We start from the raw sequence: 11,800 nt of genomic DNA on the forward strand, positions 1-11,800 counted from the left end.
TACGTTATACATGATGACGCAGTCATCCAGCCGCAGAAGACGTTGCTGCCCTTATGATGATGGCACGGACAGCATCCTATGTTCCTAAAACAGATCCAGTGCCATCATTCAGCCTTGGCTTGACTGATTCAAGCCAGGAGGGAGCGTCAATGCAGGAGACAGAAAGCGCAAAATCTCCAGAAACTGCAAATTTGCTGGAACAATTAGACAATTTGGTCCAAAAATTAGCAAGCAGTCCGGCGAAGGGAAAAAACGAAAGTCCACAAATTCAAAGGGAGACTGGGGGAGAAAGTTCTGGGAAGTTTGAAACTTCTGAGGGAATAAATCAGATTACGGATGATATGAAACAAAAGTGCTACATCTGGGGGACGCGACTGAAGACAGACACAGGTGGCAATACTAACGAGTATGAGCACATGTGCACTCTGATTGCCCAACATAAATACATTTTGATTAGAATGCACCTTGCATCCCTCCAGGCAGAAAGTTATATAGAATCTGAGGTAATATTAGAATAACATTAATGTTTTTACACTAAAGTCAACTGCAATGTTTATTAATGTAAAATTGATTTCGGCATATATTTCTAGATTGTATCTGCCATCTGCCTGATCCTCAACCAGAAAAATGAAAAAAGGTTTCAAGAACAAATATACTGTCTCACCCTCGATATTGTGGTAAGTGTTACTTCTACGAACTTTGGGTGTATTTTCTGTATTGACTTGGGTGTATTTTTTACGTTAGATTGGGTGTAGGTTGTGTAGTCATTTGGGTGTATTTAAAGTATTCACTTGGGTGTATTTTCAGTATTTCATTTCTTGTTTCGCAATTGTTATAGAACATGGCCCTTTCGAATCATCCAAACAGGGAATTCATATCACCGAAAACAAATAAAGAATTCAGGGTGGAAAACTACCGAGTTTTATTCCCTTCATAGATGCAAAAAAATTAACTTCGCATCCATATGTAAGTTTTCATTTGCTAAGTTTGTTAGTATCCTTCTTTACTTATATGCCAAATAAAATAAGACACTGTTGAAATGTGGCAATCCTTCAGATTTTTGCACCTGTTTGCTACTCGGGCCATTGGTGGTTATGGCTAATAGATACAACGAAGCGGAGATGTCATATACTTGACCCGCTACATAAAAAAGCTCCAAGCGAAGAGAGAAAGTAGCTTAATAAATTCACTGTAAGTTGCCTCTGTCTTCATTACTTTAATAGATAGGTCTATTTCGTTAGTTGTGTTGGGTGTATATTGTCCATTCAGTTGGGTGTATCTTGTGCATTTAATCGGGTGTATTACTGATTTGTTTTGGTATTTAAGGGATATGTATTTTCAAAATTGATAACATATGCCGGCGGGGAACCTCTGAAGAAAGGCGAGAAGGAGAAGGAAATTAAAGCATCATATGTTAAAATATCAGGCCAAAAAACAAGGTATAAATTTGTGACTCTAAACATTAAACTTTTGTAAATGAGATTTGTAATTTATTTTCTTCGTTTTCAGCTATGACTGCGCTATCTACGTAATGAAGTGGCTTGAGTTAATTGAGCCGGAAAACATTAAAAAGGGGAAGTATGAATGGGATAATTGGCCACAGGTAACTGTCTTTAGAACTATATAACTCTGTACTACTTTACTGAATTAATATTGTTGTTTAAACAGAATATACTTTTTAATTGTAGGAGGAGGTGGACCATTATAGAGTGGAGTATGGTTCGCGGATACTATTGAGTGAGATGAATAAAGAGAGAGATCAGGCAATTAGAGAGAGTAATGCTATAAGGCTGTCGAAGCCATCCTCTGTATTATTAAGTCCGTTTTGTCAGATAAATTCTGCTGATATAGAAACTGCGTAATCCAACTGCTGGGTAGTTTGTAAATTGAACAAATACTGTAAATATTTGCCATTTATCAACAACTTCTATTCCATGTATATTTTTTTCCATAGTTAAATTATCTGTGCTGTTAAACTGTCTGTGCTGTATTCAAAAGCTGTATTACAGGTGGTAAAATATGAAGGAAAAAATCAAGTCATGTATAAACGCAGATTATAAACTGTTACACCCAACGCAAGTCTAATAATACACCCAAGATTGCATAAAATATACACCCAAACTGTCTGTGCTGTATTCAAAATGTATGAATTACATGTACTAAAATATGAAGAAAAACATCAAATCAAATATACACCCATAACCTGCAAATTTTTACAGCTTTTGTTCTATATGTATCTATATATGTATCTATATGTAAATTGTGAATGAACAAAAATACACCCAAAAGAACATTGCTTTTACACCCATATTCTCTAAAACTATACACCCAAAGAGTTATCCCCTGCTACTGGTACCCTGAACTGATAATTCATAACGTGTCCTTGATATTGGCTGGAATTTGAATGCACCGCTGATGCAGCATCAAACAGGTTTATCTGAATATAACACTCACACATTAGTTAAACTATTAACGAGAAAAGTAAACTCAATCGCCACAAATTTAAAGAACATTACTTTTACCTCGCTTAAAACTTTCGTTTTCTTCTTCTTTGTGGCATTCGCAATCTGTTTGTCCAACTTTGAACCTAGCCTATTTTTTGGACGTCCTCTTGTTCGAATCCTTGGCGGGCTTTGAAGCTTGTTAACGGATTCCAAGTTGGCGTCTTCGTGGGATAAAGAAGATGTCCCCTTCCTTTTGGCTTTTAATGATTCCATTTCGGCCATGACATTATCGTACGCACGGTGCAGAATCGCAGTCAGCTCCTCCGATTCGGATGCAAATTCGCAAATATTTTGCGAACGAAAAACCAATTGGTCGAACCTCTTGCTTCTTGGCTCCATCAGTGGCTCGTCGTGGCTGCTCTTGATGCGTGTGTGCGCCTCTTTACCTTCTTGCTCCATCGTTCCAGTATATATCTAGGTGACACTTGGCTTACTTGTTCGAAGCTTAACACGCTTAGTGCGTGACGGCACAGTATCCCTCTCGACTCGAATAATAAGCATTGGCATTTTACCTCGGCTGCAACTGAGTCGTAAGTAACTACGAACTTGTTGAATATTGAGCTGGAAACTTGTTCTCCGACTTCGTATACTGAATAGCCTAGAGTGGAATTCTTTAATCTGGTGATGCAATTCGCCTTTCCTCTGAATTGCGCTTGGACTTCCCTAAACTTTGCATGAGTGTACGCATCTTGAAACTGAGCTTCAATGGAGGATTTGGTTGCACACGGTATGACCGTATGAAAATCTGCAGCATCTGATTCTCTCTCTACTTTCTCCCTGCTTCCGAGGCAATTATCGTATTGTTTGACGAACTGAATAAGCGAGCTGTTCTGGGTGATAAACTTGTTAAAAAATGAATGCATGCTCTCACTCCTTTGTGTGCTTCTCATCCTTGCCCAAAAGTGGTGATCCAGATAGATAGGAACCCATATATGACGGTCTTCATACAGATCTGCAGAATACACCCAAACACAGACTGTGAATACACCCGATAAACACATGCAATTTACATCTCTGCTGCAGATTTTAAACAAACATTACCTGAAAGCCACTTGTTGTCCGCAAGACCAAAATTCAGCAGAAAATCATTCCAATTCCTATCAAATAAATCTTTGCTATGAGAGTTCCAAACAACTTGGCTCATTTCTTGCTCAATATCGGCATGTCCCTTGTACCCATTTAATTTGCTTGGAATCTTCTTCATGATGTGCCAAATACACCAACGGTAAACTGTTGTTGGCATACAGGCCTCTAAAGCCCTTTTCATTGATGCGCACTGATCGGTGAGAAACCCTTTCAGAGCGTTTCCTCCCATGCAACGAAGCCAGCATTGAAATAACCATTTGAATGATTCAATTTCTTCGTTCTTCATCAAAGAGCATCCGAGAAGTGTTGACTGACCGTGGTGATTCACCCCGACAACAGAACCACAGACCAAATTATACCTGAAACAAATTACCATAGTCCAGAATGCAAAATCATTAGGTACAACCCAAAAAATGCTTCGTATACACCCAATGAAACAGGCAATATACACCTCTGCTGCGGATTCATAAAAATAAATTAATTTAGCATCATAAACAGGGGCAGTTTGTTACCTGTTTGTATTGTAGGTGGTGTCGAATGAAATGACGTCTCCGAAATACTCAAAGGCAGCTCTGCTTCTTGCATCGGCCCAAAAAGCCAGCTTAATCGATTGATCCTCCTCGAGTTCGAGCTCAAAAAAGAAATTCGGATTCTTCTCTTTCATTCTTAACAAATATTTCCCGAATTCCTTTGCATCTTCTTGTTCGGAAACATTTCGCACTTCCCTAGTAATGTAATTCCTCACGTCCTTTTCGATAAAATTTAACTCACGGTGACCCCCGGCAGCCGCAACAAATGATTGGTAGGTTTTGCTTGGTCTGATACCGGCCTCCTCGTTATTCTCTATCGTACGACGAATGGACATGCTTAGTTCCCTGTGCTGTTTGCGCATCTCTGCTATGCTTGGATATATAGCAGGGGTGTGAATGATCCAGCACAACCTTTGAAATGATCCAAGCACCGACATCCTTCAATGTGTGTATATAAATTCTTGCAGGACAGTTTAAACCGGCTGTCGGATTGGTCTTCTCGGTCGGAGATATTTTAGATTTCCATTTTCCCTCTCTGCTACATGTAATCAGTTGATTCTTAATCTCGTTTCCCTTCCTATTTGTACACCGAACTCTTGTAGAGAAACCTGTAGCCTTGGCGTTGTTCCTGTAAAATTTTCCAGCATCTTCAAGGGTGGTAAAAGTCATTCCAACCTTCGGAACAAGCTCGTCATCAACAACCAAGAGAGGCTGCACAATACACCATGTCAGAAACTGTGAATACACCCATAGATATGATTCAAATACACCCAATCATGTCTAACATGATACACCCGAACCGCTACAACTCAACTACAGAATGACCTTTAAAGTCATAAACTGTAAATACACAGGCTGCAGAATACACCATGTCAAAAACTAAAAACACACCCAATCATGTCTGATATAATACACCTGAACAACAACAACTCAATTAAAATAACAAAAAACCAGTAAAGTGTAAATACACCCACACTTCTAGCAAAAATACACCCAAAAAGGACCTGATCTACACCCGAGCGTCTGCTATAAATTCCAGATAATTAATCACAAATAATACATTGAGTCGACAGATTCATGTTAAAGTGTTAGTTTCACAGTCAATGTTCAGCAATTTTTCAACTACACAATACTATACAAATTACTGCAAGAAAATTCATACTAATCCTATGTAAATCAAACCTCAGGAACTTTGTTAGATTCAAATTCATAATCCACTTCGCCTAGATTCAGCTGATAATCTGAGGTTGAATGATCCATTATCTTCAAAACGAGTTCAAACTTTGATTTCAGAAAACAACAAATCAAAATAGAAAACGAAGCTCGAGTTGCACAGAGAGAGAAGAAAGTAACGTAAACGAAGAACATACCAGTGAGAAAAGGAGAGGAAAAGAACGATGGAGAAGAAAAAGGAGGGAAGAGGCGCGAGAAGAAGAACAACCAAATCTCAAAATAACGAAAACGAATCTTTTAAATTTGGTAGTTAGATATACGCGGGATCTTATATAGCGCGTGTATACAACGTATGTGGAGAGGCGCGTTTTTTTGTTTTATTGCTTAATGAACTTGTAAAGCATACAAGCCCTAATGGCTTGTATGCAGAGCTTTTCCGTTTTAAGAATTTTAAATTTAAATCAAATATGATCTAATCCAATAAGATCAAATCTGATTTAAATTAGTTATCTTATCTTTTAGAGATTTAAATTGTTATCTTATCTTATCTTTAGGCTAAATTGTTAGGAGTCTATTTAAATACTTTTTGTGAAACAATTTACACAATTTTGATGAATAAAATTTTCAGTTGTTTTAAGCATATTTTTATTGTGTGATCAAGTAAGATAAGTGATTTGCTTCCCTTGTTGCATGAAGAAGATTAAAGGATCCAACCTAAGGTAATTTTGTGTGTTAGTTTCTTTTAGTTTTTACCCTCTGATCTAGATTATCAATGACAAATTTTTTAAAAGTCTAGTAGAGAATCCCTTATGGAGACCTAAGTTGCTAAGAACAGATTTTTTAGAGGTATAGTAAAAAAATTATTTATCTATCTTTTTGTATTTTCACTATATTTTTTTTATCCCTTTTGTATTTTCTCCATGCCTTTTTTGTCGTGATGTTCTTCGTCCCTAATTTTCTTATCACAATTGTTGCTATTAAGTGAGTACGATAATTTATTTTAACTTAGTGTGAATGCTTTTGAAAAACAATTTCAATATGTCGCTTTTGTTCCACGAATGCTTCGCATTTTTTTCAAACTTGATTGTGAACATTCTTATTATTTTCAACATGTACTTGCAACTACTCTTTCTTTTTCTAATTGAAAAGACCTCTTTTTCAAAAGTATCAACACTTACACCATCAGATTTTTTAAGATAGCAACAAAGACAAAAAAAATCATCTTTTGATATACTATATTTCAACCAATTGCCAAATTCGTCAAACCAATCAACATTAAATCTACCGAGAGAAATTCTAAATTATGTTTGTAAAAAATTATGTTCTTTTGGTTGACAAAGTTCCTTCTGTGAATAACTTATCTAGTTTCATCTTTGTTATTTGAATCATAATTTGAAATTTTGGGTTGTTGTCTAAATTAGCTATTAGATTTTTCACATAAAATTTTAAAAAGTTTTTTATTAGAAGAGACTAATGGAATAATTTCAAATTCTAATGGTAGTTTTTTTTAAATATTTTTTATTATTATTCTTATAAATAAAAAAAATATATTCTAAATTAGTATATTAATCAATTTACTTTAAAAATTTATACGCAACATAATTACGTATAATAAAATGAAAGATAAAAATAAATAAATAATAAAAATTAATAAATTGAGAATGAAATAAAATACATGAAGTCATTATGGAATAAAAAATTAGATTAATATTTAAATTACAATTGATTGAATTAGAAATTATAATTAAAAATATAAAAAAGAAGAATAATAATATTAAAAGATACATAAAGAGTTATATAAAAAAATTATAAAAAATTATAATTTATTTTTTTATGAAAAATAGATGACTATTAAACAAAAAATAAAAAAAATAAAACTGAAAATATGAGACCAATAAATAATGAAAAATTTAGTGTCTTGTTATTTTATTTTTTCTTTACTTCAAAAAAAAAAAAAAGGATTTCAATAAGAAAAACTAAGAAAAAGGATTTCAATAAGAATACAAAGAGTCAAAGAGGATGGAGAGGTACAAAAAGTGGGATTGGACTTATTTTAATAGTGGTGAAGTCATTCAATATTTGAACTGGGGGCATACTTGTATATGGATATAATTTTTGTAAGAAATTTAAGAGTTTAGTGGGAGTAAATACCGTCCAATGTTCAATGTGGGTCTGTAGTTGAGTGCAGCAATATTTAAAATTATATGGATAAATATTAAAAGACTAAACCAAATTTGGTATAGTCTAGTGGTTAGCTCACTAGTCCGCTTAAGCAAGTGTCGGGGGTTCGAATTTCGTTTTGTGCATGCAGCAATCCATTGGCCAGCGGCAAACCCTTAAATGGAGCTCAGTACCGCGGCATATTAGTCATTGGCCTGCCGGGTTGGAGGATACCGTGAGAAACAAAAAAAATATTAAAAGACTATGTCTAACTAAATCAAGTTTAAAATGAGTTTAAAAAATTTGAGTTTGATTCATATTTCGACTTAATAATTGAATTTATTTATAAAGTTCACAAATTTATTCAAATAAAATTTATAATTTCATATAAATAAATTATAAAAAAATTAAATTATAATTTTTGACTTTTACCAAAATCATATATATATATGATATATTGCTCTTTTTATCATAAATATGATATCAAATATTAATATATAGATATATTGCTCTTTTTATCATAAATAATTTAATTAAGTTTATTATTTATTCAACTTACAAAGATATTACAATTAAGATATAACAATACAAATCAATACACCTTAAAACCCATGAATGTTATAATTATGTGTGTATGTATAATTATATATTATTATTATAAATTAAAATTATAAAATACATAATGTATAAATTAATATAAATAGTGATAATACATAATCTATAATTTGTATATATAATTAAATTAGTTCATAAGTTAATATGTTGAATTTATCCAAATTTAAATTTAGATTACTTAATATATGAATTCAAATTCAGTAAATATAAAAAATGAGCTCAAATTTAAATTCAAACTCAACTCACAAACTCATAAACTTAATCAATTGAGTTATTAACAAATTGAACTCTAAGTTAGGTCACAATCTAATTTGTCGTACTTCTAGGTTCTAACCCTATTTAATACCAACATGGGATTAGAAGAAAGAAGAAAAAATCATATCCTTTTTTAAAAACACCCTTCATATATAATTTATAAAAAATACAGCTTGCAATATTTAATATTTAAATTATTAATTTTTTAATTTGAAAATCAAATACTTCCTATTTTAATTAACATTACCCACATTTAGTTAACAAGAGACACTGGTGTTAACTAATTCCAGAATAGAATTACCATTTTTCTTCTTTTTCTTTTGGACTGTGCCAAATTATCCATTTTTTCGGAAAACAATCCAGTGATCCAGATGATGAGGGCCCAATAGTGTTCCTGAAAGGCAGGGCCCACAAATGCCAAACGGAGTATTTTTTTTGTGTTGTTTCAGTCTTCAGTATCAAATTTGCCCCATAGCATAAAATAAATGAAGGAAAAAACGGGTGATCCCAATTCCCAAGAGAGGAGTGGGCAATGCATCGCAGCCGTTGAATTCCAAATAAACAAATGAGCTGGACACGTTTAACGGTGCACTCCGAGGCGAGGGAAGCGCTTCCGCTCCCGTCCCAATCGCTTCAGTGTGACCCACCCACACTTCAACTCAAACTCCAACCTTCCGTGTCTTCTAGTAATACTCTTCCTCTCACTTCATAACCAAACACTTCTAACCCCCTTTCTTCTCTTCTTTTCTCTTCTCTATAATTCGAAGATATATGGCGGATTGGGGGCCCGTGGTGATAGCTGTGGTGCTCTTCGTACTGCTGAGCCCGGGCCTCCTCTTTCAGATTCCCGGGAGGGGAAGAGTGGTTGAGTTTGGGAACATGCAAACCAGTGGGGCTTCCATTATGGTTCATGCCATCATCTATTTCGGTCTCATCACCATCTTTCTCATTGCCATCGGTGTTCATATCTACACCGGCTAAGGGTAACCCTCCATCTATACAGACATGGATCTATTCTGCTAGATCTCAATGTATTTTTATTTTTATGTACTCTAGTTTCTAGGTAGTAGTATTATCAGCCTTTTAAGTTTTAACATTTCCGCTTTGGCTATGCGTATATGTACTGTATTCGTATTTGTATTTGTATTTTGTATGTGTGTAACTGGATTCCGGGCACAACAACGTGTTCCTCCTTTTATTTCTGCGACTTGATACTACTTTTCCCCTGGTCAGTTTCGCTTATCATATCTTCCAAAAAGAAAGAAAGTAGAGAAAAAGGGGTAAGGATGATACTCTATCTATCCGTGACGTAATGATCCATCATATTTATTGCTGTATGACGGTGGATTTGTTTTGTTCAACATTATTTCCAATCTTGGCCTTATTATGTGCTCTGCCTTTTCCAGCTTTTCTCAATATTATTGTTGCCTCATCTGAATTACTGTTTTTAGCAACTTTGGTGCTTTACAATAATACTAATAATAATTATAAAAGGTTCAAGTAAAGAAGGGAAAATGTATGTCATGTACAAATCATTGTAAATATATATCTTGAATCATATTAATTTGAACTGAACAATTATTTGCGATCACAAACAGTAAAATGTCATTTTAGGCAGCTCATGTATGCGTGGGAAAGACGTTTCAATGAACATATGGGAGTTCAACGTCTTTTTCATTATAGAAAAATATATTATTTTTCAAGATTCGATAGCTAATAGGGTAATACTGAAACCATTGCTTGCTATGATCCAACCTTCGTTTGTAATTAGATATTAAATTTATTGGACAAATAAAAACAATTAATTTTTATATTTATTATCTAAAAATATTTTTTTTCCTCCACTCCCTCAGTCACTGTTTTAGAGTCGGAGCCGCTGAAACAACCATGCTCTCCATTACAATCCTTCAACTCCACTCAATCATTCTCCGTCCTTATTCCTCTTTCTTCATCCCCATCCTTATTCCTCTTCCTTCACCTACAGGCTCTCCGCGTGCGCACCATTGACGCGGCACAGCCTTCGACTAATGCAAGTAGACCGTTCCCACTCTGCATGCCTTGGGCTCTGTTGATTCTTTGTCAAGAAATATTTTGTTTTGACTTTTTTAGCCGGTTTGGATTTTTTTTCCCTCATTTATCGGTACCATCCGCGAATCCAAAATTTTTTTATTTTTACAATAAAATTAATATGTGTATATAAAAATTAATTATTAAATTATTTATTAATTATTATATATTTGTATATAGATAAATATATTGTTTAACTTATTTTTAAAATATATTTTATATTTTAATATATATTTTATATAAATAATTTTTTATGTATATATAACATGATTATTATTATAATTATATTTTATTATTATAGAATATGATTATCTTTTAAAAAATTTAATTTATAAATTAAAATATTAAAATAATAATTTAAATAATAACTTGTAATTTAAAATTCTATTTTTTAGGTTTTATATTTTATAAAAATTGAATAATAATTTTTTTAACAATACAATCAAAATAATTTTTTTATATATATCACTAAAAAATTATTTAAAAATTTATTTTTCATGCAATTAGAAGTCTGTTACAAAAAAAAATTAGAGCTAATTTCGAAAAAAGATAAATAATATATTTTTAAGTTACTTTTTAAGAAAAATATCAATCACATTTAAATTGGGAATTGATCATTTTAATAGACATCTAATATGAAATTTTTAAATTCATTATTAAGTACTAAAAATTGAATAAAAAATTATTATAAGGTCAAATTCATAATTTAAAAAGGATAAATAAATATTAATACGATATACTAATAAAAAAATTTCAAATTATAATGGGGCAAACCCACAACAAAGAACATAGATCCATTCCAGAATATACACCCTACACAACCCAGTTGTGTAGGGTTGCCAACTGATCTGGTGCAGAGTGGATTTTGAGCGTAAGTCGGGAGGTGAATATTGAATCAAGGACTTCTCATTTAGTGTATAGGGTCTTTATCATTGAGCCAAGATTATCAATTAATAATTTAATACTTTTTACTTATATAAAAACCAATTATATTTTAGTGATACATAAATACAACATTATATCGCAATATTTTATTTGTGTTTGTGTTGTTAATTTAAGCAAAGACTTTTACGTAGAATTGAACATTTGATGGTTATGTTGTTTGTGGGACGATTGTGTTATTTGTGAGATGATTATGATGTTTGTATTGAATTTTTAATTTGCATGTTTATTAGATTATATAATAACACTACATATTTGTGAAAATTCGCGAGTAGGGTCGGATATTCGCGGATTGACCGCGAGTAGGGTCGGAAATTCGCGGATTGACCGCGAATAGGATTAGGGTTGGGTTGTTCTCAACTCGCAGACAGAGTAGAGTTGAGTTTTAGTAACAAATTTAATCTGCACGTAGAGTATGGTTGAGTTTTAGTAACAAATTCAACCCGCAGGTAAAGTTAGGATTAGATC

The 11,800-nt window shown here is 33.1% G+C and overlaps 1 protein-coding gene across 1 annotated transcript; it reads left to right on the forward strand.

Moving 5' to 3' along the window:
• Window positions 1-8,853: 8,853 nt before the first annotated feature.
• On the forward strand, window positions 8,854-9,521 carry LOC130967543 (uncharacterized). The gene has a single exon (XM_057892446.1). It carries the CDS (start codon window positions 9,095-9,097, stop codon window positions 9,302-9,304), a length of 210 nt encoding a protein of 69 aa, XP_057748429.1. The 5' UTR covers window positions 8,854-9,094; the 3' UTR covers window positions 9,305-9,521.
• Window positions 9,522-11,800: the final 2,279 nt, after the last annotated feature.

Source organism: Arachis stenosperma, chromosome 3, assembly GCF_014773155.1.
Source record: "Arachis stenosperma cultivar V10309 chromosome 3, arast.V10309.gnm1.PFL2, whole genome shotgun sequence".
Taxonomy (NCBI): domain Eukaryota; kingdom Viridiplantae; phylum Streptophyta; class Magnoliopsida; order Fabales; family Fabaceae; genus Arachis; species Arachis stenosperma.